The sequence below is a fragment of the Mesocricetus auratus genome, unplaced genomic scaffold, assembly GCF_017639785.1.
Source record: "Mesocricetus auratus isolate SY011 unplaced genomic scaffold, BCM_Maur_2.0 Super-Scaffold_100676, whole genome shotgun sequence".
In the NCBI taxonomy this organism is placed as follows: domain Eukaryota; kingdom Metazoa; phylum Chordata; class Mammalia; order Rodentia; family Cricetidae; genus Mesocricetus; species Mesocricetus auratus.
This window is the reverse complement of record NW_024429266.1, coordinates 102,860,292-102,886,053: the sequence shown is the minus strand read 5'-3', so window position 1 is coordinate 102,886,053 and position 25,762 is coordinate 102,860,292. Positions and strand designations below refer to the sequence as shown.

The window sequence follows — 25,762 nt, the reverse complement described above, 5'->3', positions numbered from 1 at the left end:
GGCGGGGTGGGGGCGGAACATGTCTCCCGCCGCAGGAAGATGAGGCAGCGCCGGCGGCTGCGGGCGTAGCGGGCCACCGCCGCGCGCCGCCGCCTCTGGTACGGTCCCTTCCCGCGGGGCCTGCTCTGCGAGAAGCTCGAGAGGGGCCGGGCGACGCGAACGCGAGTGGGGAGGAGGAGGAAGGACGCGCGCCCCCGAGCCCTGCGCGCTCCCGCCGCCCACGCGCGACCCTCGGGGACGCGCCCGCCACCCTTTTGTCCCCGGGGTCCCCGAGGGCGGTGGGCAGCAGGGAGCCCCGGTGCGCCCGGTGCATGCCCCCGCCCAGCAGGTGAGCGCACGCGGAGGGGCCTCGGGCGCGCGCGTGGGGGCGCACGGGGACGCGCGCACGGCGGGGACCCCCCTTCTCCGCTTAGTGCATGGGGGGGAAGTTGCCTCCGGGTCTCTCTCGGGTCCGGGGGGAGGCCGGAGCTGGGGTGAGCCCCCGGGGGAGGGCTGCACGCGTCCCCCTTGCACAGGGCCCCGGGCCCGGCGGCGCATTGTTCTCTGCCTTCAACTTTGCGCGCTTGGAGAGGGGGGCGACGTGGAGGGACGCGCGCACTTGGGAGCAAACTTTGCCCAGGCCTCTTTTGTGGCGGTTCTCTTCGGACGGTCACCCAACTTCATCAGATGCGGGCTCTCTAACTAGTGGGGACCTTGGGTGCGGTGTTTCCTTACTGCCTGCCTTCAACCCCCATCTTCACGGAGGGGGTCCCCCTGATCGGAACTGGAGTTTGGAGGGAAGAGAGAGGACCGTCTCGTTCCGACAGCTAGGGGTGCCCCAACTCGTGGGTGTCTAGGGGACGTGTCCCTTACCGCCGACCTCCACCCCTTCACTTGAGGAGGTGTCTCCTTGATGCTAGCTGGAGTTTGCAGGGGTGAGGGTTATCCCCGCACTCCACGACCTAGGGTTCCCTAACTCGTGGAGGTTTTGAGGGAGGGATCCCTTCCCCACCCACCCTCAGCCAGGGAGCCCCCCAACCCTCCGTCTGAGTTGGAGCTAGGAAAGAAGAGTGGGGACAGTCTCTTCACTTTGTTAACCAGGGTTCCTCAACTCCTGGGAGGTCTTGGGAGACACATCCCCCCCCCAGGAGTGAGCCCCCTAATTCAAGCTACAGTTCTAAGGGAAAAAAGAACAGGTTCTTTTGTCTGCTACAAGAAAGGGTCTCCTGGGCACAGAGAAGGTGGGGAGACATGGGGACCCCGAGATGGGAGCATCTGCTCTGTGTTAGCGAGGCGCGGCCCTGGGTTTGGAACACGGCGATGGCCTGCCCTCGAGCCGCCAAGAGCTTCCAGCCTCTTCCCTCCCGCACTGCAGTGGGGGAGGGAGAGGAGAGAGGGTTGTCCCCAATTCTGCTTCCCTCCCAACAATCCAAGAAGTCTCAGGTTGTCCCGCCCCGCCCCTCCGCAAAGTGTTTGTGAACCCTGACCAAGCAGTGTTTCACCACTACCCCTGGGGTTACCTAGAAAAATCGGTTTCAAGTACCACACACACAAAAAAGTGTGGTTTCGTACAACTTAGAAGAAAAAAAAAGTTTCACAGTCCTCCCAAAAGGATAAAAAAAAAAAAAAAAAACGGAAAAGGAAAGAGGCGGCGGGGGAGGGGTGCTCTAGGGGCTTGTTTCACACCCGGGTCTGAAGTGGCAAACAAAAGAGTGGGGGTCTTTGAGCTTTGTCCTCACTCAAGCCCCTGAACCTCCTTCCCACCCTGCGTTTCCCGGGTCACCCCTACCTTTTCTCCTTTCTGGGGAACCCTGGAAAAAGTTAATTTTTTAATGTGTGGTGGGTGGTTAAGCTTTCGTCTTTTCCCTGGGGTGGGTGGGATGTGGCCAGGCAGGTGGATCCCCTCCCCCGCTGGCGGAGCAGAGCCCCTGGGACCTGAAGGGGAATCCCAGGTCTTGGGACACCCTGCCCTGCCCCCCCCCCGGGTGATGTTGGTAAAAGGATGTTTTCAAACTTCACTCAGAATAATTCCCGGATACATCCTGACAATAAGACAGACTGCTTGCTTTTGTTTTGTCTTTTAACTTTTCTGAATGATGTTAGGTTTTGGGGGTGAAAGGGAGAATTTGTGGGGCCCAGGCAAAGCACGTATTCTAGTGAAGCCTTGAAATTGGGATTTTGTTTTGCTTTGATTTATGGGGTGACCAGGATTTTGAGTGTTCTGTGACAGGTACTAATGGGAAGGTTCCACCAAATTTATCCCTCCCTTCTTAGGACAGGGTCCATGGCCAGGCCGCCTAGGGTGGGGTGACAGGAGTGTCCTAGCTGCCCCCCACACCAGTTTAAAAAGTGGTCCTCTGGGAATGGAGAGTTCATGTGTGTTCCCTCTCTATTGTCGAAGCTACATATTGGCTCTATAAGGGTCCCAACCAGGTTCCCCGCCTCCTCCCTCCAGGGCCCCATCCACCTGTGCATGCTCTGATACATCTCCATTTCTCCCTCCCTCCCGTCTCCGGGGCTCACCACACAGTGCTGTCACTAGGCCTGGGGAACCCACCCCAGTTTCCACGCCTGCTGCCCTGGCCAGATGATGAACCAGTCTCAGAGAATGGCACCTGTGGGCTCCGACAAAGAGCTGAGTGATCTCCTGGACTTCAGCATGGTGAGCCCCCCCCCCCCGCAGTGCCTGCTCCCTGCTCCCAGACTGGAGGTTACCTCTGAAGAGGAGATGTGTCCGCCAGTTGGAGTGGAGCCCTCAGCTTGCAAAAGTGAGAGGAGTCTCAGGAGGGGATGGAGGAGTGGGAACCCCCCCACAGGCGTGGTGACTCCCACCAAAGAAATGGACCCGCTAGCAGGGCGTTGGTGGCGCAGCCTTTAATCCCAGCACTGGGAGGCAGAGGCAGGCGGATCTCTGTGAGTTCGAGGCCAGCCTGGTCTACAGAGTGAGTTCCAGGACAGCTTTCACAGAGAAACCCTGTCTCTAAAAACAGAAAGGAAGAAAGAAAGGGGCCCATTAACCACTTCACAAATGGGTGAGCTGCCTCCAGAGAGAGGGAGGGGCTTTTCAGGGCTCCGGCCCCTCCCCCGGGTTGCTCACTGCAGAAGCCCCATGTGGCTGTGGGGGGCTTGTGGCCTTGACTAGCTAGTCAGGAAGGTGACCATCGAAGTTACAGACGTGAGAATGAGGTCCCAGGCTGTGCTGGCCTGTGCTGGGAACCTCAGAGAGGAAGGATCTGTGGGCACACTCCCCACCCCCAACCGTGTCCATTAGCATGTTGTCAGTCACAGTTGGGGAGTGCGCCAGTCCTGTGGTAGTCCTTCTCCAGCTGTGTAAATGCCCAGAGAGCATGCTGACTGACAAAGGGCACAGAGGTCAGGGACATCCAGTAACCTGGTGGGCATCTCCATTGTAGTGCCCCTCACCCGTCTGTGCAGTGGGCACCCTCTGACTGTTGGCTCCTTCAAGAACCAGCATGACTTTTAGACTCTGTGGATTCTCGAATTCTCCGCCCCACCCCCAGAAGCACCACTGTGCCCTGAAAGCTCCTAGGGCTACTTCCGGTCTGAATTCCCCTGCTCATCCCCACAAGGCGCCCAGGCCACAAAATTCTGCCAAAACAAGTGAGTTTACACTGAAGCAGCAGCCCCCAGCCAGCCTGCGACAATGCAGCCCTGGGGGACACAGCCCCAAGGCCCCGGAAGACCCTGCTGGTATTTTTAAGGTCCATCTTATTTTTGCCTCCCTGGCTGAGTAGGCAGAGGCCCTGGCCGCTCCTGTGGTTTTTTCTTTTTCTTTTCTTTTTTTTTGTTATTGTTAAACTGACAGGTCACGGCCTAGTGGCCTGGAACACCCCAGCTTGGGGTGCAGCTCAGCTCCGTTAGACCCATGGGAGCACCCCAAGCCTCTGGGCCACCTCCTCTTCAGTCCAAAGGGCTCAGGGTTTCCTCTCATTTAAGTCAGAGAGCATCCCAAGGCACAGAAGAGAAACTGAGGCAGGTAGGGAGTCCCATCCCACAGCCAGACCTCGTGTGGCCAAGTTGGGAGGCAAGTCCCGTGTTGGAGGACTTTGGTTTTGAACCAGGCTCTCGTGGCCCAGGCTGGTCTGGAGTTCCTAACCCTCCTATGCCACCTTGTCCAGCGTTCACTCCTAACTTTATACACGCGTGCGCACACGTGGGCACCACATTTATGCCCCGGTGCCCTTGGGTCAGAAGAAGGCATCAGATCTCCTGGAACTGGAGTTGCGGATGGCTGGGAGCACTGGGGATCACACTGGGTGCTCTGGAGGAACAGTGTTCACCGTTGAGCCTTCTCTCTGGCCCTGCGCCTCCTGAGGTCTTTGAGACGGAGTCTTTCTGCAGCCCTGCTGGCCCCAAGGAGCCACAGCGCTCTTCCCGTTGAGGGGCAGGGTCGGTGACCCTGCACATGTCCTAGCTGTGGGGTACACTGCCATCCCCAGTTGTCTGGGGAGGTTCAGAGGACAGTGTGGGCAGCCTGTCACTTGGGCCCCACACGCGTGAGAGTGGCAGTCTGTGGTTGACTTGGCTGTGCCTCTGAGCCCTTCAGTGTGCTGACTGGCACTGTGGGCATGGCAGAGCTGGGAGGGGCGTGTGGGTGTGGCAGGGTCACCCGGCGCTCGGTCCCCTCTCCCATTTTTGTTTGAGACAAGGTCTCATGTGACATGTAACTCCCTATGTAGCCGAGGGTGACCTTAAACAACGTTACCCTCCAGTCTCCACTTCCCCAGTGCTGGGATGGCAGCCTCAGTTTCCCCTTAGGGGCTGGGCCAGGTTTCCGCACAGTGTGTCTCTTCTGGTTGTCCCTCCTGTGGTGCCCTTAAGTGAGCCACTCAGACAGGTGGGAAGCCTCCACGCTGTCTGGGGGTGTCTGATGCACAGGGTGCTGACCAGGGGGTTCTCAGTCTGACTGGCTACCCGTTGACCAGAGCGTGTTGTCGTCAAGCTGGGGAAGGAAGACACCTGTCACCTCCAGAGCAGGTGGTTTCGGGCATGGTGGCATACCCCTGTCATCCAGTGCTCCTGAAGCTGAGGAGGAGGATCGTAAACTCGAGGCCAGCCCCAGCCACAAAGAGCCTCTCAGAAACAGGGCAGGGGAGACGACTCAGTCGGTAAAGTGCTCGTACCCAGCACCCATGCAAGAAGCGGGGCCCGGTGGCATGTACCCGTAACCCTGGCTGGCTCTGGGAGGTAGACACGAGACTGCTGGGGAGCTCTGGCCAGTCAGGCTTGCCAACACAGCTAGCTGTAGGACAGCGAGAAACAGCGTCTCAAGAAATAAGGCACCACGGGGTGGCGGCGGCACACACCTTTAACCCCAGCACTCGGGAGGCAGAGACAGGAGGATCTCTGTGAGTTCGAGGCCAGCCTGGTCTACAGAACAATTCCCAGGACAGCCAGGACTACACAGAGCGATCCTGTCTCAAAAACAAAACAATGTGGCTCCTGAGAACTGACACCCAGGGTTGTGCACACACATGAACAAGTTGTAAGTCTCTGCCTCCCTTTAACCTGGAGTCCTAGAGGTCTGGATAGTACGGCTTCGGAGTCGAGTGTGCGGTTGTTTCCGTCCAAGTGTGACCTGCCGCTGGGGTCGCCCAGCCTCAGGAGAGCAAACCTGCCTCTGGGCCGTCTCCAGCTGCCCCCAACACTGCTGCGGCGGTCACCGCTTCTCCTTTGTCCCCACAGATGTTCCCGCTCCCTGTGGCCAACGGGAAGGGCCGGCCAGCCTCCCTAGCCGGAACGCAGTTTGCAGGCTCAGGTAGGATTGAAGGGCACAGGGGATGTGTTCGTGTGGACCGATCAGAGGTCTGGTGGTCGGCCCTGTGGACAGAGGCATTCCCTCACGCCATGGCCCACCAGAGCGGGGTTGTTTTAGAGCCCGTTGAGTTGGGCTAACTGGGTGTGTGTGTGTGTGTGTGTGTATGTATATATATATATGTATATGGTGTAGGCTGGTTGATGGGACAACAGGGACAGGGGACTTCCTAGGACCCAGGACATCTGAGGTCTCAAAGGAGAAACATCTAGATCCACGCTGACACGGGTAGAGTTGAAGTTACTGGCTTCCGTTGAACAAGGGTCTTTCTGAGCTGTGTGGGGACACATTTGGGAAGCTGGTGTAGATGGCTCTTGCTTACCCCACCCAAAAGCAAGGCCATCAGTCACTACCCTGCTGGTCTTCCCCTCAGCCTGAGGAAGTGGATGGAGGGCCATCTGGGCACTCCTAAAGGCCTGGAAATCCCCGCAGGCTCCCATCACCCCGGAAGCAGCCCCCAATCTGCAGTGCCCAGGCTTCCGGCCCGGGGAGTGGGGGTTAAGGTCATGTTGGCAGCTACCACGTGGGTGGGGCAGAGCGGGTTGCCCTGTGGGCAGCATGGCTCCCCAGACTCTTCTCGTCAAGGCCTGCTTCAGGACCTAGAGATGGCTCCTTGGGGATGGCATAGCCTGATGCCCTCTCCCTGCAAGCCTGGCCTGGCGACGGGACCTTGGAGACATCACCCACTAGCTCACTGTGGTTTCTGTCCAGCTTGTCTCACCCTTCAGACCCTCGGACCGTTGGGTACCAGACTCGCATTCAGTCCTAGAGAAGCCTAACCTGTGGCCTTGGGGCTGTGTGGCTCTGTCGTGGGGACACTGTTGGCTGTCCCTCACGTTGGTGGTACATCTAGAGCCCAAAGATCACGGGATAGACACACATGTGCCATGTCACCTTTGAGGGGGCAGCACTTGTCTAATCAGGGTTACGGAACATTGTTCCCCCTCTTGAAGGTGGAGGCACACAGGAGGAGGAGGGGTGCAGCGGGTCCCCAGGCACAGGGCTGGCTAGAGTGGGCCACGAGAGCAGACCACTCTGATGGCCCCAGTGACCATGGCTAGTAGCCGAGGGTCAGAGCCTGTCAGTCTCACATGGGCTCGTCTGCGTTTGATGGATTTTTTCTTCTTGATAATGTTTCACTTTGAAATTACCCTTCTCGTCTCAGGAAAGTGAAAACTTGTAAGAGTAGCTGAGTGCCAGCTCCCATTGTGACTTCCACATGTCTCTTCACGTAGGAATCTATGTCATACATGTTGGCTTGCAGACTCTCTTTACATAGGAAGGACTCTGATTCTAATCTCTCTCTCTCTAACATCCCTGACCCCACTGCTGCTGATGGAATCCTCCAAGTGTATGTGCCTCAAGGAGCTCAGGTCGGTTCCTCAGAGGCCTGTCCAAGCTTCCAAGCTGTCAGTTCTGTTGATGTCTCCTTCCCTCTATTACTGCTGGGTCAACTTTAAAAGCCACGTCTTTGGCCGAATGTGGAGGTCACAGCTTTAATCCTAGCACTCAGGAGCCGTAGGCCAGCCTGGTCCACACAGGGAACTCTAGGTTTCCAGGGTAATGTAGTGAGAGCCTGTCTTTAAAGAAACAAACAAAAACAAACCACTATGTCTTAAGAACAGTTTTCTTGGTGGGGGGGGGTCTCGAGACAGGGTTTCTCTGTGGCTTTGGAACCTGTCCTGGAACTCATTCTGTAGACCAGGCTGGCCTCGAACTCACAGAGATCCGTCTGCCTCTGCCTCCCGAGTTCTGGGATTAAAGGCATGCGCCATCAACGCCCGGCATTTTTTTCTTTTATTTATTACGACTACAACATCCTGCCTCTATGTATGTCTGCACGCCAGAAGAGGGCACCAGATCTCATTACAGATGGTTGTGAGCCACCATGTGGTTGCTGGGAATTGAACTCAGGACCTCTGGAAGAGCGGTCAGTACCTCTGAGCCATCTCTCCAGCCCCTTAAGAAGAACAGTTTCTACTCCCATCTGTAAAGCGCTGTTATGTGATGGCTTTGGGTGACATTCTTGGAGTTGCAGGACCTCACAGGTGTAGAGCAACAGATACAGTGATGTATGTGGTCGTGATTAAGAGGCTGAAACTTAGGGTTTCCTTCTGAGTGAACAGGCCTGCCCCATACACCAACCTATACAACCCTTGTTGGTTTGTGATCGCACTTTATATAGGAAGGCTTCGCCAGTGCTCTTATCACCAGAGCAGGGGAAGTTGAGTCAGAAAGAATTCAGGGGAGTTTCTTGGATTGTTTGAATGGCTCCAAGAGCTTTTCCTTCTCTAAGTGGCTTTCTGGAGGTTTGTTTATTAATTATTTTATGTGCAAGGGTGTTTTGTCTGCATGTGTGGGTGTACTTCACACTCATACCTGGTACCTATGGAGGCCAGAAGAAGGTGTCAGATCCCCTGAATCTGAAGTTACAGACGACTGTGTGTGGTTGCTGGGAATTGAACCTGGGGCCTCTGGAAGGTCAGCCACGTCTCTTAACCACTGAGTCTGGCCTACTGGGGACTGGGTCAGGCACCACCAGAATGGACGGCAAAAATTCAGTTGCTGACAGACACGGTGGCCCCCCCTTTAATCCAGTGCCGGGGAGACACGGTGGCACCCCTTTAATCCCAGCACCAAGGAGACAAGGGCAGGTGGATGTCTTGAGTTCCACATTAGCCTGGGCTTCAGAATGAGACCCTAACTCAAAATAAAAGAATTCTCTGCTGAATCACATACCCAGCCTTCACTAGTTTTTTAAAAATAAGCTCTGACGGGCGTTGGTGGCGTACACCTTTGATCCCAGCACTCAGGAGGCAGAGGCAGGCCGATCTCTGTGAGTTCGAGGCCAGCCTGGTCTACAGAGTGAGTTCCAGGACAGCCTCCAAAGCCACAGAGAAACCCTCTCTCGAAAAACCAAAAAAAAAAAAAAAGAAAGAAAAAAAAGAAAAATAAGCTCTGGCCAGGTAGTGCACACCTTTAGTCCCAGTGCTCGGGAGGCAGAGGCAGGCGGATCTCTGTGAGTTTGAGGCCAGCCTGGTCTACAGAGCAAGTTCCAGGACAGCCTCCAAAGCCACAGAGAGACCTTGTCTCAAGAAAACCAGATAAAATAAGCTCCGGGAGTGAAGTGTTAGCTAGTTAGACTGGAGATGCAGGGCACCTTGCGCACGGGCGGGGCCCTGGGTTTCGTCCCATGAGACCGTCTCCCCAGCACTCACCCCTCGAAGTCCCTCTGCAGTTTCTGGCATCCCCTGATCTGATTGGCCATCTTTGCTGTATCCCAGGCCTGCCCTGCCTGTCCTGTCACCCAGACCCAGCCAGTCCCTTGGGGGTCAGCCATTCCCACTCAGAGGCTGGGTGCTGTCCTTCCACCTGCCTCCCCTTGTGTGGGAGGGTCATGAGTTCCAGGCCAGCCTCGCTACAGAAGCCCCACTCCTCAAAGCAGCCATCTGTCCCCCTCGCTTGCCCAGGTCCCATGGATGCCTGTACAGGTGCCTCCCCCTCTGTCCCTCTGTCCTTGACTGTCTCCTGTCTGTTGTATTGATCTCACTGTGGCATCTTCTCCTGGGAGAATCAATATTTGCCATCGACCTCTTTCTACTTTGCTCGTAATTTCTCTTTTAAAAATTCTTACTTTTTTTCCCTGGAGTTTGGGAGTTTAGAATCCAGGGGTTCACTAATCCTTGATTTGGCGGGAGAGGGTATGTTAGGGTGGAACCCAGGGCTTCAAGCATGCTAGGCAGATGCTGGCTTGACTTTGAGGGGTAAAGGGGCGTGGTCAGGGTGGAGCCCCGCCTAGAATTCTCAACTGTGCTGTTCTCAACTGAGTTTTCTTCTGTCTTTATTTCATGGCTAACTTGGCCAGCAGCCATATTTTTTTACCTTTTGTTTTGGTTACTAATTTTCAATTACGTGTTTGTTGTCTATGTGGGAATACACATATGTGAGCGCGGTACACTAGGAGACCAGAGACCTGGAAATCCTGTGACTGGAATTGCAGGCAATGCTGTGCCTCCGTGTGGGTGCTGGGAACTGAGTGTGGCCCTCCTTTTGGCTCTTCTGAGGTGTGGTATGAAGACCAGGCTGGTCTCAAACTTGCTTTTGCTCTCGGAGCTTGTCTTCGGTTGCTCTGGGTAGCGTTAGTGGGAGAAGGCAGGTTCTGTTTGCCAGCTTTGTCATGCTCACTTTGGACAGTGGCAGCTGGACCTTGGGTGGATGTGGCCTCACCTGGCTGCGTTGGCCGTCATCATCCCTGCTGAGTAGGCAGTGGAAGGGAGGGAGACACCTGGGGTGTTGGTCCATGTACCTGACTCATGTGCAGGACTGGGCTGCAGGTGAGCATCTCCTGATGGACCAGATAACGAATATATAAACCCTGCCATGGATACAGCTGTAGACAGCAAATGAACAGGAGAGCCGTGTGCCAGTAAAACTATTTATAAAAGCAAGCCGGTGGCCAAAAAGTGTGAATTGTCCCTGTAGAAGAATAGAACTCCAAGCCGGGCATTGGTGGCGCACGCCTTTAATCCCAGCACTCGGGAGGCAGAGGCAGGCGGATCTCTGTGAGTTCGAGGCCAGGCTGGACCGACAGCCTCCAAAACAGAGAAAACCCTGTCTCGTAAAACCAAAAAGAAAAAAGAATAGAACTCCAAATGTGGGCCTTGTCCTGAGTTGTTCAGGCTTGGTTGAGCCAACCTCTGGGTGGGGGGTGCCTGTTTCTTGGTGCTTTCACCTTGAGGGACAGGAGGAGAAATTGGAGGGGGGGTGCTGACATCAACATCTTCTATTAGAACATTTTAATTAGTATGCCAGTGACACGGCTATGAATATTCATGTTGGGGTTATTAAGATGCATAATTTATCAGTGGGGTGATTTTAATAACTGTATTAATGGGGTGGGGGAGGGACCTCCTGAGTTGTCATTTATAGAATGGAAAGACAGGGTTTGTACCAGAGGTGTCTTGGGGAATCTCCAACATTGCCGGGCTCTGGGGGGGTGTGACACTTTGTTGGGGTCACCTACTGTTCAGGTGTCATCCAGGCCTAGTCTGGGCTTCCAGAGCATCCTGTATGCCCCTGGGGTTTATGTTGGATGGGAGTTGGTGGGACCACAACAGGGAAGCCCTAGGAGAGCTAAAATAATGGGGTGTAGGCATCCATAAACTGCACCTGATACTGGAGGGGTTCCTGATATTAGAGGGGTTCCTGGAGCCTCCAGGGCTGCATCCCAGCCCCCACTGCCAACACACTGGAACTTTATCAGGAAGGTGTAATTGGGGACGAATATTCATGAGGTTGTGAGTTTAATATGCATAATTATGCAAATTACGCCACAATTAAATACGGTTCTCCGGGGAGGGGATGATGAGCATAAAGGCCGTAATGAAGTCTCTAGGGTGCGAAAGTTTCTGGTGTGGAGCTGGGTGGCATAAGGGGGCTCATGGGGTGCAGAGGGGAGGCAGAATACTAGAGACTCCCCCCCTTGGAGATTTGAATGTGGATGTGCACACTTCAGTCCTGAGCCTGCTTGTCAGTCCAGTAGGGAAACTGAGGCCCACGTATAGCCATGTAGCCAATGGAGAGTGGATCAAAGGTTGAGCCCTGTGGTCCCTGTGCGCAGGGACGGCCTGGGGTGCCGGGAGGGGTGCATTTGCTGCAGGTGGAGACTAGTGTAGGGGCCACAGCCGTTAGCTGCCTGTGAGGAGTGTTGGGGGAGATAAGGGCCCAGCCCTGCTTTACCCCGCCCCTCAGGACAAGGTCCTCTGGTCTCCAGGCTGCTTAACCCTTGCCTTGCCACATGAACTCTTGACCTTCCTGAGGCTGCAGGAGCCCGAGCCAGGTGTGTCTCTGTTGTACCCACTGAGCGAGTCAACCTTCCTAGTGGAGGCTCCCCACGAGGAAGACCCTGCTTCTGAAGCCCGTGAGGCCCTGTGACCTTTCGTCAGCCATTTCTGACTCAGATGCCCAGTCCTGTGTGATCAGACATAGACCTAAGCAAGAGGCCTGGCCATGGGACGAAGAGTGGGCACAGTAACTGAGGTTTTGGCGGATGAATAGAAGTCTGCCAGCGACAGCTGGTAGTCACATTACTGAGCTACAGCAGCCTCTGTGGGAACAGTCCCAGGCTGTGTAGGATGGGGGCATCTGATCTTATTGCTGTTGGGCATATCTGAGTGAAAGAGGGATCCCAAAGCCTTTGGGTCCCCTGAGAACTGGGCTAGGCTTCCCTTTGCCTCCTACAGGACTTGAGGACCGACCCAGCTCAGGCTCCTGGGGCAACAGTGATCAGAACAGCTCTTCCTTCGACCCCAGCAGGGTGAGGCCCAGGTCCCTGGGTGTCCTTCCCTGGGCAGGGGATGAGGAAACAGCTTCTGGCCACCCTCTGGGACAGTTGTGCTCAGCCACTAGAGTCTTACCCTGCCTGTCTCCCCCAGACGTACAGCGAGGGCGCCCACTTTAGCGAGTCCCACAACAGCCTGCCTTCTTCCACGTTCTTAGGACCTGGGCTTGGAGGTAAGTGCGGCCACTCTGCGGTGAGGTCCTGGGGGCACAGCGGGAGAGTGGAGCCCCAGCATCACGTCTGACCAGCCTGGGATACCGCTTCCCACATGGTTGGCTACAAGCCTGGCCCGCTTCCTTGGGGACTGTGGGGACCAGGCAGTGGGTCAGGAGGCCTGGAAGACCATGAAGATTGTCGCTTTAACTCAAGAGTCAAATCTGTTCTGGAGTCCACCATGGCCCAGAGTGGCCTCTGCAGTTGTGGGGTGCATGTTCCCTTTTGGGCTTCCTTGTCCTGCCTGACAGGGTGTCAGGGCGTTCCCACAGAGGCCAGCTGTCCATCTCAGCCTGTTGTGCCCGTGTCCCACCCCAAGTGTCGTCCCATGCGCCCCCCTCACCCCCCGTTCCCCAGGGCGGAGCCTGTGAGCAGCCCTCAGAATCCAGCCACTTGGGAGGCTGAAGCAGGATGATTATGGAAGTCAGGGCTAGCCTGGGCTACATGAGACCCTGTAGGTCTGTCAGGGCTGGAGAGACGGCTCAGTGGTTAAGAGCACTTGTTGCTTGCTCTGTAGAGGACCTGGGTTCAGTTCAGTCTTAAACTAACAATGACAGCGAAGCCAGCAGGTCGTCTGTTCCCAATGTTGCTAGGTTCCCCTTGTCCCCTCTCCCGTACCCAGGGGGCTGGGCAGCTGGGCCCTCCCAGGTTTCTTTTTTTTTTTTTGGTTTTACGAGACAGGGTTTCTCTGTATTGTTTCGGAGGCTGTCGGTCCAGCCTGGCCTCGAACGCCCTCCCAGGTTTCTTGTGACTTCCTTCTGTCCCTTGCAGGCAAAAGCAGCGAGCGGAGTGCTTATGCCACCTTCGGGAGAGACACCAGTGTTAGTGCACTGACTCAGGTAAACTGAGGCATAAGGGCAGAGCTGGCCCAACCTCCAAGATGTCCCTTGGGGTAGAGACTGTGTCATGGGAGCTTCGGTCGCCCTTACCCCACGTGAGGAGCAGAGCTGGCCAGAGTACAGGGTCCCAAAGCCCTGACCCAGCTGCTTCCCCGGGGCCACTGTAAGGGGAGTGCGGACCCCAGCGTGTTGGCTGAGGAGAGGTGTGTCCTGGGTGCTGTGCAACAGCGAGGCTTGGCCTGCACGTGTGGCATTGGTCTTCACAGCTGGGTCTCCAGACACGGATTGACCTGAGTCTAGACCCCAGCCTCAGCTTCCTGCTGTCCCCATCCCCCAGGCTGGCTTCCTGCCGGGTGAGCTGGGCCTTAGTAGCCCTGGGCCACTGTCTCCATCGGGTGTCAAGAGCGGCTCCCAGTATTATCCCTCATACCCCAGCAACCCTCGGCGGAGAGCTGCAGACAGTGGCCTGGGTGAGTTGGTGCTGGGCGTGGATATGGTGAGGGCGGTTGGGGCTGAGATCGCCATTGCGACGGGGTGCCAGGATCTGCACCCACGGGCGAGCCGACCCAGGGCTGCTGCACCAGCCTTATGGGGTGTGATGTACTAGGAGGGGCTGCTGGACTGTCCTGACCACCAGGCTGCTCCATGCAGAGATCCTGCCTCTGCCTCCAGAGCGCTGGGACTAAATGCGTGCGCCACCAACGCTGGCTAGAAGCCAGGTTTTCATGGCTGGCCTCATGAGACTCCTCAAGTGTCGGCAGTGTGGCACTCCTGGGTTTTGACCCCCTCCGGTAGGGTCCGCACAAGGGTGTGTGGAGAGGACAGTGGGCCCACCCTCCTCCTACTCTTGCTCCCAGCAGATACACAGTCCAAGAAGGTCCGGAAGGTTCCACCTGGTCTGCCCTCCTCTGTGAGTATGGGGATCCCTGGTGCCTACAGTCTCCACGGCTTGGTGGGTTTTCCATGCCAGAAGCCGTGGTCACATCCCAAGGGTGACTAGGGGGCTGATGTGTGTGAACTGAGCATGCCCCCCTTCCCCAGGGAAGTCCTTCCTCAGGCCCACCTCACTTCCTCTTGCTTTAAGCGTGGGTTTTTGTGGCTATCTCCTCTAACGGTAGGGGAGTGGGGGGTGATGGGAGCCTTGCGAGCTGGGGCAGCCAGGTCCTGCGTATTCCCTGGCCACACCCACCTGCTGGGAGTCTCCCACCCACTGACTTGCTGTTTGGCGGATTGCCCACCCTGGCAGATGGTGGCTGGCCCTCAGTGGTTCATGGTGCCGTGCGCCTGTGATTTAATCACATTAAGAAAGGCAGTGTGCTGGATTCTCCAGCCTGGCCGTCTCCCCCAGCACTTGGGAGGTGAGGTCTCAAGGCCTAGGCTGACCTGCGCTATACAGTGCACCTTGTATACTAAAGCCCTGCGTCCTCTGTGCCCTCGGAAGCCTGTAGTTTCCTTTGATGTCCGCACCGGGTGGGCAGTGGTGAAGGGTGTAGGCCAGTGCTCTCTAGGAACATGTATATCAGAGCAGAGCTAAGATCAGAGAGTACGGCCAACACAACCTAGCTAAGCTAGATGAACATTACCCCAGCAGCCAGCTTTGACTTGCTGTCTGCTCCCTGTGCCTGGGCAGGCATGAGCAGCCGATCCCCTCCTGAGCCCTGTGCCAGGGCAGGCATGAGCAGCCGATCCCCTCCTGAGCCCTGTGCCAGGGCAGGCATGAGTAGCCGATCCCCTCCTGAGCCCTGTGCCAGGGCAGGCATGAGTAGCCGATCCCCTCCTGAGCCCTGTGCCAGGGCAGGCATGAGCAGCCGATCCCCTCCTGAGCCCTGTGCCAGGGCAGGCATGAGCAGCCGATCCCCTCCTGAGCCCTGTGCCAGGGCAGGCATTGTTGGTAGACGTCCACTCTGTTTCTTCAAGCTGTCAGTTGCAGCCAATGCTAACTAGTCAGGGTCGAAGCTGTTGGTTGTACTCTCTGCACCTTCTGTGCAGCAGGGGAACCAGGCCAGATGCTATGCGGGGACACTTCCTCTGTGGCCTAGGATCCTGTGTCCCTAGGTCAGGGACGGTTTCAGCACTGGCGAATGCTAGACAGGAAGACAGAGCTGAGCATTGGAGGTGGTGGCATGTGGAGTCTCTGGAGTTCGCTGTATGGAGGCAGGCCAGGGTGGTCTGGAAAGGCAGAAGAGACCTCTGCGAGGCAGTGGAGGGAAGCGAGGTCACCAGCGCCCCAGGTTCTAGGGCCTAGGTCTGGGCATCGCGGGACGCGCGGCAAAGCAGGAGGCTGGCAGGACCAGTCCCTCGCCGCCACGCCTGACTGTGCCCTCCCGCCACAGGTGTATCCGTCCAGCTCAGGTGACAGCTACGGCAGGGATGCCGCGGCCTACCCCTCTGCCAAGACCCCTGGCAGTGCCTATCCCTCCCCTTTCTACGTGGCAGGTACGTGGGGCTCCCCGGGGGGCTCTGCAGGGCTGGGTCCCTAGCCTCACCATCCTCCTCCACGCAGATGGCAGCCTGCACCCCTCTGCGGAGCTTTGGAGTCCCCCCAGCCAGGCGGGCTTTGGGCCCATGTTAGGTGACGGCTCGTCCCCTCTGCCCCTTGCCCCAGGCAGCAGTTCCGTGGGCAGTGGCACCTTTGGGGGTCTCCAGCAGCAGGAACGCATGGTAGGTGCTGTGGTCGGGGGTGGCGGGGGGATCCTGGGTGGCGCCAACACCTGCCTGCCCTGCCCACCCTCCCGCATCGCCCCGCCCCTCATGTACCAATTGTCTCCTCAGAGCTACCAGCTGCACGGGTCTGAGGTCAACGGCACGCTCCCAGCTGTGTCCAGCTTCTCAGCCGCCCCTGGCACTTATGGTGGGGCTTCTGGTCACACACCACCTGTGAGCGGGGCCGACAGCCTCATGGGTGAGGTCACAGCCAGGGTTTCCTGGGCCTGGGTGGGCACCGGGGCACCATGGAGAGCCGGGGGGACTAGTCCCTTATTGAGCCACCCAGGTTGGCCCTGGCAATTATCAGGAAGAGGCCCCATGAAAAATGGGTCTTCCACGCCACTTTAGGGGTACTGAGGCACAGAAGGAACCTTGTTGACTTGGGGAGTAGGTGTCCGTATTAGGCAAGGCTTGGACACTGGTCACTGCTCCTGCCTGTGCTGACACTAGGGAAGGCGGGTTTCCTTAGAGGGAAGGTCCCATCCCATTTGCAGGGTGTAGGCTCCCAGCTGTGGGCTCACCTGTCTCCCCCAACAGGCACCCGAGGGACTACAGCCAGCAGCTCAGGGGATGCCCTTGGGAAGGCGCTGGCCTCGGTGAGCAGGGTCCTGGGCTGGTGGTGGAGAGCGGGGCTTCTGGTAATCTCGTGGTGGGCCTGACCGCCCATACTTGTGTCCCCACCGCCACAGATCTACTCCCCGGATCACTCCAGCAATAACTTCTCACCCAGCCCCTCGACGCCTGTGGGTTCACCCCAGGGCCTGCCAGGTGTGTATGGGGTGGGCACGGAACCGTGAGTGACCTCAGGACAGTCCAGTCTATAGTCCTAGCCAGGTAGTAAGGGGGCATGAGGGAGAGGTGGCCTTCCCCTGCCATTTGTCCACATGTGATTGGTGACCTCAGGCTCCGCTCTGTGAAACACCACTCCAGGTGGATGGTGCCGCAGCATCCGTTAGGGCTGAGGGAAAGTGGGAGCTGGCAGACTCTAGAAGTCCTGGGCGGTTGGGGTTAAAAGTGCACGCCTTGATTCAGCACTCGGGAGGCAGAGGCAGGCGGATCTCTGTGAGTTCGAGGCCAGCCTGGACTACAGAGCGAGTTCCACACTGGTCCTCAGCTTGGCCTGCCTGCTCTCCTCTGGAGCTAACTACCCGCTCTTAGCTTGAGTTCAGAGCAGTGAGCCTAGGTGTGAAGGGGGCAGAGGAACAGCCCTCGAGGTCCCTGCTGTGCCCCCTGAAGCTGTGGAAAGAGGCGGGGCTTGAATATTGCACGGCGTCTGGTATGTGAGTGCTGTGTCAGGCACATCCGGCCGTGGATTACTGTTCCTTCACGTCTTTCCTTCCCTTCCAGGGACATCACAGTGGCCCCGGGCAGGAGCGCCCAGTGCCTTATCTCCCACCTACGACGGGGGTCTCCATGGCCTGGTGAGGGTCCCCTCCCTGCTGGCTAGGCACCAAGTGCCAGTCAATCCCATCACCACATAATCAGTACGGAGCCCTTCCGGGAGAGCAGCCAACTAACTCGGTGTCCCAGGGGCTGCGAGGCCATGGCTGAGCCCGGGGAAGCACAGGTCTTAGGCGGGGTCAGGACCAGTCTCCTGCTGCTGGGCCAGGGCTCAGTGGCCAGTGCTAACCCACGTGGTGCAGCCCACCTGTCACCTCTGCACCCGGGAGGTGGGGGCCGGAGGGTGAGGAGGAGAAGGGTTTTCAGGAGTAAGGGGGGGATTACAAGTCTGAGTGCAGCATGGACCACGAGGGAGACCCTATGTGTAAAGTTGTGTGTGTGTGTGTGTGTATGTGTGTGTGTGTGCTTGTGTACGCACATGTGTTTGTGTGTGCACGTGTCTGTGTGTTTGTGTGTGCACGCATTTCAGTGTGTGTGTTTGTGTGTGCACGCATTTCAGTGTGTGTGTTTGTGTGTGCACGTGTGTCTGTGTGTTTGTGTGTGCACGCGTTTCAGTGTGCGTGTGTTTGTGTGCACGCATGTCTGTGTGTGTTTGTGTGTGCACGCGTGTCTGTGCGTGTGTGCACGCGTGTCTGTGTGTGTGTGTTTGCGCGCATGCACCCGAGCTCCTTCTCTTCCCACCCTCACAGCAGAGCAAGATGGAGGATCGCTTGGATGAGGCCATCCATGTCCTTCGAAGCCACGCTGTGGGCACCGCTAGCGATCTCCATGGACTTCTGCCTGGCCATGGGGCACTGACCACTAGCTTCCCTGGCCCCGTGCCACTGGGCGGGCGGCATGCGGGCCTGGTGAGTTTCAGCCTGAGACAGGGATGGGTGGCACATAGGGACTCTCGCCACCCTGACCTGTCCCTCTCGTTCTTAGGTTGGTGGCGGCCACCCTGAGGATGGCCTCACCAGTGGCACTAGTCTTTTGCATACCCATGCCAGCCTCCCCAGCCAGGCCAGCTCCCTCCCCGACCTCTCGCAGAGGCCACCGGACTCTTACGGCGGTAAGTCCCAGGGGGAAGCTGAAGGCCTTTTGGTCGAGGAGAAGGGACGGTCAAAGTTACCGTCCCTGGAAGCTGGCGGGTGACTTGGGCTGCTGAGCTGGGCTCACCGTGAAGCTGGCGGGTGACTTGGGCTGCTGAGCTGGGCTCACCGTGTTGTGTGCCTGGGCCCCCTGCGCCGGGAGGCAGGGACAGGCTGCCTCACTGCCGGCAAGTTGCAGTTGGCAAGCCCAGATTCATGAGAGCCTGTGCCTCAGAACAAAGACGGTGTTGGGGAAATGGCTCAGTGTGCGCCCTTCACATGAGTGTGTGCCCTGCCACCCAGCACTGAGGAGCCGGAGGCAGGAGGGTCCCTGGGGGAGGCAGGTGTAGGGGAAGCTTAGTGAAAAACTGAGTTCCAGGTTCAGTGAGTCGTCTCAGGGATAGTGACAAGCAGGACTTCTGATGGACGGCTTTCTCTGGTGTCTGTGCTTAACTCTTAGGTGTGCACACAGCTGTGCGCGCACACACGTACAAACACACACATAGACTGTCACTTGCCACCAAGGAGCCAAGAGCAGTCAGGCAGTCTAACTCTATTTGCAGATCTCACTGTAGCCTGTAAGCTTGGGACTACTGTGTCCTGATTCAGTCTGGGGACACTGAGGCACAGGTTCACTATCCCAGCAGGGTCAGGCTGATTCCTTTCGGCAGGCGGTGGCCTGTGACAGGTGCCGTTTCCATAATGGGTGTGAGCAGGATGGCGGTGACGTTCCCTGTAGCAGGGTTAGGAGGTTTTAGGGCCAGCAGGGGAAGTGTGGAAGGGAAGTAGGTGACAGTAGAGGCGACAGTGTCTCCGAGTCTAGGAAGTGATGGGAGAGGAGTCTGCAGCAAGAAGGGCCTGTGCAAAGACCCCGGGCAGCGTGCATGCAGCCCCACGCGGAAGGACGACACAGGCAAGGGGGCCCTTTGGGCTGTGGTGGCTTTCGCCCAGTGGAGGGTAGGCAGAAGTGTCCCACCTTGGAATTCACAGATGCCTGCTGGTGGCCGTAGGGATGGCGTTGGCAGTGTTAAGGGCTGTGGGTGAGGCTGGGGATGACATCCCACAGAGAGGAAGACACACTCAGCTGTCAGCTGTGAATGGTCCTTGGCAGGGTCCCCCTCAGCCCCTTCCAAGCTGGCCCGTCGCCCCCGGGCTGTTTCCACACCCAGCGTTTTGTGTAGCTGAGATGACTTTGAGCTTCTGGTCTCTTTCTGAGGCGTCCCAAGTGCTGGGATGACATGCCCCCACCACATCAGGGTTAGGATTTTAGTCACCGCTTTTAGAGAACCTCACTAACACAGCTGGTCTTGAACTCGAAATCCTCAGCTTCCATGTGCTAGTGTGATGGGCATACGTTCTCTGACCTCTCCTGTAGCATTTCACAAGCTGCTTCCCTGCCCAGAGCGTGCCGTGGGCTTTGACTCCCCACTTGTCAAACAGAGCAGGCCCTGTCTGGTCCCCAGCAGCAGGCAGGAGCCTGAGTGGCGAGGGAGCCGTCCTGACGGCCCTGTTTTACTTCTCATCTCTGCCTCCCCACAAATGAAGTGCTCCGTGGCAAGGGGCCCCACAGGTGGCTTGGTGGCTGTCGCCATTGCTCACTTCAGGCCTGTTGCAGGACTAGGAAGGGCAGGTGCCCCAGCCGGCGCCAGCGAGATCAAGCGGGAGGAGAAAGACGACGAGGAGAGCACCTCAGTGGCCGACGCCGAGGAGGACAAGAAGGACCTGAAGGCTCCACGCACGCGCACCAGGTGCCTAACCCCTCCCCTCGGGCGGTGCGCACACACATCACACACACACCATGCCACGCGCTCACACACGGCACACGTGCACACAGACCCCAGGAGGCCCTGCAGGCCACCACATCACCTCACTGTCTCCCTCTGGCCCCCGGCTCCCCTCCCCCCTAGCCCAGACGAGGACGAGGACGACCTTCTCCCCCCAGAGCAGAAGGCCGAGCGGGAGAAGGAGCGCCGGGTGGCCAATAACGCCCGTGAGCGCCTGCGGGTCCGCGACATCAATGAGGCCTTTAAGGAGCTGGGCCGCATGTGCCAGCTGCACCTCAGCAGTGAGAAGCCGCAGACCAAACTGCTCATCCTGCACCAGGCCGTGGCCGTCATCCTCAGCCTGGAGCAGCAGGTGCGAGGTCAGTGGGCGGCCCGCGCCCCGCGCCTCCGCGACGCTCCCCTCCCTGCCGCCCTCACCCTCACCCCCGCTGGCCCCCAGACAGGGTTCCCTGCACTGACTGTCCCCGCAGCTCTCCCTCAGCCTGCGCCGACCGCCCCACACTGATGATTGCCCATTGAGTCCCAGTCTTTCCACCAGCTGTCCCCACGCTGACTGTCCCCACGCTGACTGTCCCCACGCTGACTGTCCCCACACTGACTGTCTGCTGACTGTCCCCACACTGACTGTCCCCACGCTGACTGTCCCCACACTGACTGTCCCCACGCTGACTGTCCCCACGCTGACTGTCCCCACGCTGACTGTCCCCACACTGTCTGCTGACTGTCCCCACACTGACTGTCCCCACGCTGACTGTCTGCTGACTGTCCCCACGCTGACTGTCCCCACGCTGACTGTCCCCACGCTGACTGTCCCCAGGCTGACTGTCCCCACGCTGACTGTCCCCACGCTGTCTGTCCCCACGCTGTCTGCTGACTGTCCCCACGCTGACTGTCCCCACACTGACTGTCTCCACGTTGACTGTCCCCACGCTGACTGTCCCCACACTGACTGTCTCCACACTGACTGTCCCCACGCTGACTGTCCCCACACTGACTGTCCCCACGCTGACTGTCCCCACGCTGACTGTCCCCACGCTGTCTGCTGACTGTCCCCACACTGACTGTCCCCACGCTGACTGTCTGCTGACTGTCCCCACACTGACTGTCCCCACACTGACTGTCCCCACGCTGACTGTCCCCACACTGACTGTCCCCACACTGACTGTCCCCACGCTGACTGTCCCCACGCTGTCTGTCCCCACACTGACTGTCCCCACACTGACTGTCCACACGCTGACTGTCCACACGCTGACTGTCCCCACGCTGACTGTCCCCACGCTGACTGTCTGCTGACTGTCCCCACGCTGACTGTCCCCACGCTGACTGTCCCCACGCTGACTGTCCCCACGCTGACTGTCCCCACGCTGACTGTCCCCACGCTGACTGTCTGCTGACTGTCCCCACGCTGACTGTCTGCTGACTGTCCCCACACTGACTGTCCCCACACTGACTGTCTGCTGACTGTCCCCACGCTGACTGTCCCCACGCTGACTGTCTGCTGACTGTCCCCACACTGACTGTCCCCACGCTGACTGTCTGCTGACTGTCCCCACGCTGACTGTCCCCACACTGACTGTCCCCACGCTGACTGTCTGCTGACTGTCCCCACACTGACTGTCCCCACACTGACTGTCCCCACACTGACTGTTCCCACGCTGACTGTCCCCACGCTGACTGTCCCCACACTGACTGTCTGCTGACTGTCCCCACGCTGACTGTCCCCACGCTGACTGTCCCCACGCTGACTGTCCCCACGCTGACTGTCCCCACGCTGACTGTCCTCACACTGACTGTCTGCTGACTGTCCCCGCGCTGACTGTCCCCACGCTGACTGTCTGCTGACTGTCCCCACGCTGACTGTCCCCACACTGACTGTCCCCACGCTGACTGTCTGCTGACTGTCCCCACACTGACTGTCCCCACGCTGACTGTCTGCTGACTGTCCCCACACTGACTGTCCCCACACTGACTGTCTGCTGACTGTCCCCACGCTGACTGTCCCCACGCTGACTGTCTGCTGACTGTCCCCACGCTGACTGTCCCCACGCTGACTGTCTGCTGACTGTCCCCACGCTGACTATCCCCAGGCTGACTGTCCCCACGCTGACTGTCCCCACACTGACTGTCCCCACGCTGACTGTCCCCACACTGACTGTCCCCACACTGACTGTCCCCACATTGACTGTCCTCACACTGACTGTCTGCTGACTGTCCCCACACTGACTGTCCCCACACTGACTGTCCCCACGCTGACTGTCCCCACGCTGACTGCCCCCACGCTGACTGTCTGCTGACTGTCCCCACACTGACTGTCCTCATGCTGACTGTCCCCACGCTGACTGTCTGCTGACTGTCCCCACACTGACTGTCCCCACGCTGACTGTCTGCTGACTGTCCCCACACTGACTGTCCTCACACTGACTGTCCCCACACTGACTGTCCCCACACTGACTGTCCCCAGGCTGACTGTCCCCACGCTGTCTGTCCCCACGCTGTCTGCTGACTGTCCCCAGGCTGACTGTCCCCAGGCTGACTGTCCCCAGGCTGACTGTCCCCAGGCTGGCTGTCTGCTGACTGTCCCCACGCTGACTGTCCCCACGCTGACTGTCCCCACACTGACTGTCCCCAGGCTGACTGTCCCCACGCTGTCTGTCCCCACGCTGTCTGCTGACTGTCCCCAGGCTGACTGTCCCCAGGCTGGCTGTCTGCTGACTGTCCCAACGCTGACTGTCCCCACGCTGACTGTCCCCACACTGACTGTCCCCAGGCTGACTGTCCCCACGCTGACTGTCCCCACGCTGTCTGTCCCCACGCTGTCTGCTGACTGTCTCCACGCTGACTGTCCCCACACTGACTGTCTCCACGTTGACTGTCCCCACGCTGACTGTCCCCACACTGACTGTCCCCAGGCTGTCTGCTGACTGTCCCCACTCTGACTGTTCCCACTCTGACTGTCCCCACTCTGACTGTCCCCTTCCCTGTAGTGGCTGACCTACAAGCTTCCTGGTCTTGAGGACAGTGTCTGTGACAGGTCTGGACTGTGCCATCCTCACCCCACTGGCCTGAGGACTTCAGCCAAGACTGTCCATGCCCAGGCTCTTGCTAGCTCAGCCTTTTCCCAGAGCCTGGCTGTTAGGGGCAGTGTCACTCCCCTCCCCCACAAAGATCCCAGAGTGCCGGCTGGGATGCCAGCCACCATCCCTGTTCACCGTGGCAGGGCCCACCCCTTAGAGAGTCTGTCCGGGGCTCAGCTTCTCCATCCACGATGGTGTTAATCCACCTGCCTCAGGGCTGGTGAGGGAGGACTCCAGCTTGGACCCCGCTGCTTCCTTAACCTGTGCTCGCCATGGCCTGCCTGCCTGCCTGCCGTTAACCCTTTCTCTCCTGCAGCATGGTGGGCTCTGCCGCTGTCCAAGGTCTCTGTGGTGTAGAGTACGTGGGCAACGCCGTCCACGAGCCTGCCGTGTCTGCTCTGTCTTTCGCCCTGTCCCTTCCCTTCCCCACCCATGCTTGCCGCCGCCGCTCTTCACCTCGCACCTGCCGCCCGTCAGGGCCGGCTGCACCGCCACCTAGGGGCCTCTGTCCCATGCGGCCCTGCAGGGCCTCAGGAAGAAAGGGCTCCCTGGGCACAGCCTCCGGTGCCCACATGCAGTTTGGTCTGTGCGCTTGTCCTGAGGTCTGGGGCCACTGCCGCCACCCAGAGGGATGTGGTCCATGCCAGGGCAGCAGGCATGGGTAGCAAGGACGTGGGGGCCGGGCTTCACAGCCAGACGCCAGGGTGTTGACCGCCACCGCTCTCCCAGGGAGGAGATGCAGGCACAGGCTCAGCACAGGCTGAGAGGGAGGGCCTTTGCGAGCGAGCATGTGACTCCTATCAGGCAGCTGCAGGCCATGGGCATGGCCTTGTTTGGTCATGTAGGGCCACCGTGGGTGTCCCTCGCAGTGGAGGAGACACCGCCGTGGGCCTGGGAGGCAATGCTCCTGGCCTAGCTAGGGTGGCCATGGCTCTGGGGTGCAGGGTTCGAACCTGAGTGCCGTTTGCTCCCATGAGCCCTGACTTGGTCCAGGCCTCAGCCTCTGCCTTGCAGGGCAGCCCGGCCCTGAATGCTGTCACCCAGAGCCATGAGCAGGGACAGGGATAAGTAAGAGCCCACTGCCCTGTAAGCTCCTAATCTCTTCACATGTGCTAGGGGACAGTGAGGCCTTGTTCTTCCCAGAGTGACCCACCAGGCCTCCCAGAGTCCAGGGTCTGCAACACACATAGACATATGCCCTAAGGGCCATGTCACCTGCACAGGGCGGGCGCCGCTGTCCACATTGAAGAGCCGCACCCATCACTCGCCATCATGCACACAGCCCACACTGGTTGCCACTCACATTAGCACATAGCACGAAATGGCCCAGCCCCCCCTGACGGAGGCTCGGTGCTGTGACCCAGCAGTACGGACGAGGTGCTGTCCCTGGAGGAGAAGGACCTGAGGGACCGGGAGAGGCGCATGGCCAATAACGCCCGGGAGCGGGTGCGCGTGCGGGACATTAACGAGGCCTTCCGGGAGCTGGGCCGCATGTGCCAGCTGCACCTCAAGTCGGATAAGGCGCAGACCAAGCTGCTGATCCTGCAGCAGGCGGTGCAGGTTATCCTGGGCCTGGAGCAGCAGGTGCGAGGTAGGCTGCTCCCGCCCCACCCGGCTCCGCCCTGTTCCCACGCCGGAACCGTTGCCCACTGCGCTTTCCTCCCCCTCTCCAGAGCGCAACCTGAACCCCAAAGCAGCCTGCTTGAAGCGGAGGGAGGAGGAGAAGGTGTCTGGCGTGGTCGGGGACCCCCAGCTGGCGCTGTCTGCTGCCCACCCTGGCCTGGGTGAGGCCCACAACCCGCCCGGGCACCTGTGAGCTGCCACATGGGTCTCCGTGGGACCAGGACCACCGCACTCTCCCCGGGGTGCACCCAGGAGGACCCTGGCTGAGGCGGGTCTCCAGCAAGGCGTGGCAGAGGGCTCGGGCTCCAGAGACATGCAGGGCCTCAGGGTCCGTGACAGCCCTGTGTCCTGACCCCAGTGACCAAGCTGAAGGGAGCTCCCCTCTCGATTAACCGAAACTGGAAACAAAAGCAGCATGCTCACTTTTAAGAGAAAAAAGATGCCTTAAGTGTGGAAGACGGAAGAATCAGACGCACCCTGGCAGGGTGGCCGGGGCTGGCTTCTGGTTCACAGCCACCAGCACATACGTGCCTAAGCGTATTTTTTTTAAGGAGAATAAAAGACCATTAGTTATCAGATTTTTTTTTTATGTAGACAAAACTTAGCAAGAACGAGGCCTTCCGTGTCCTTTTTTTTTAAGCTTTCTTTTGCGTATGTTTTGTAAGCAACAAATTTTTGTATAAAAGTCTCCTGTCTGTTGCTGTTTCTAGAAGTCAGCGTCGTATTTCATGGTCTACAAGGTTATTAAAGTAGCATTCAAAAGATCCAGTGTTGATCAAAGGGCCACTCCTACCCTAAAGCCTGGCAGAGTCTGGGTGTCCAGTGTCCCCGTCCCGTGCCTCCCCCCCGTTCCCACTGCACACGAACCCAGTGCCTGTCTGCCTGGCACGTGTCTGA

At 58.6% G+C, this 25,762-nt stretch overlaps 1 protein-coding gene across 15 annotated transcripts; it reads left to right on the top strand.

Moving 5' to 3' along the window:
* Tcf3 (transcription factor 3) lies at window positions 1-25,577 on the top strand. 15 transcript variants are annotated; one of them, XM_040738841.1, is made up of 19 exons: window positions 1-328; window positions 2,510-2,641; window positions 5,686-5,758; window positions 12,058-12,131; window positions 12,250-12,328; window positions 13,140-13,207; window positions 13,545-13,677; window positions 14,068-14,117; window positions 15,541-15,643; window positions 15,711-15,868; window positions 15,980-16,109; window positions 16,451-16,509; window positions 16,603-16,681; window positions 17,261-17,334; window positions 18,007-18,162; window positions 18,239-18,365; window positions 20,000-20,132; window positions 20,292-20,527; window positions 24,916-25,577. In XM_040738841.1, the coding sequence occupies exons 2-19, from the start codon at window positions 2,567-2,569 to the stop codon at window positions 25,056-25,058; spliced, it is 1,950 nt and encodes a 649-aa protein (XP_040594775.1). In that variant the 5' UTR covers window positions 1-328; window positions 2,510-2,566; the 3' UTR covers window positions 25,059-25,577. The 15 variants fall into 15 exon arrangements, with proteins under 15 accessions (XP_040594775.1, XP_040594783.1, XP_040594785.1 ...); XM_040738849.1 differs by having other exon boundaries at window positions 14,065-14,117; window positions 15,813-15,868; window positions 18,004-18,162; XM_040738851.1 differs by lacking the exon at window positions 20,292-20,527 and adding an exon at window positions 24,607-24,826 and having other exon boundaries at window positions 14,065-14,117; window positions 18,004-18,162.
* Window positions 25,578-25,762: the final 185 nt, after the last annotated feature.

What these genes read in the sequence shown, in the direction of transcription:
- Tcf3 (XM_040738836.1), top strand. Translation starts at nt 2,567, where the DNA reads ATGATGAACCAGTCTCAGAGAATGGCACCTGTGGGCTCCGACAAAGAG. An exon ending in CTTAGGACCTGGGCTTGGAG is followed by an intron (nt 12,329 to 13,139) that starts GTAAGTGCGGCC and finishes TGTCCCTTGCAG; the next exon opens with GCAAAAGCAGCGAGCGGAGT. An exon ending in AGCTGCAGACAGTGGCCTGG is followed by an intron (nt 13,678 to 14,064) that starts GTGAGTTGGTGC and finishes TCTTGCTCCCAG; the next exon opens with CAGATACACAGTCCAAGAAG.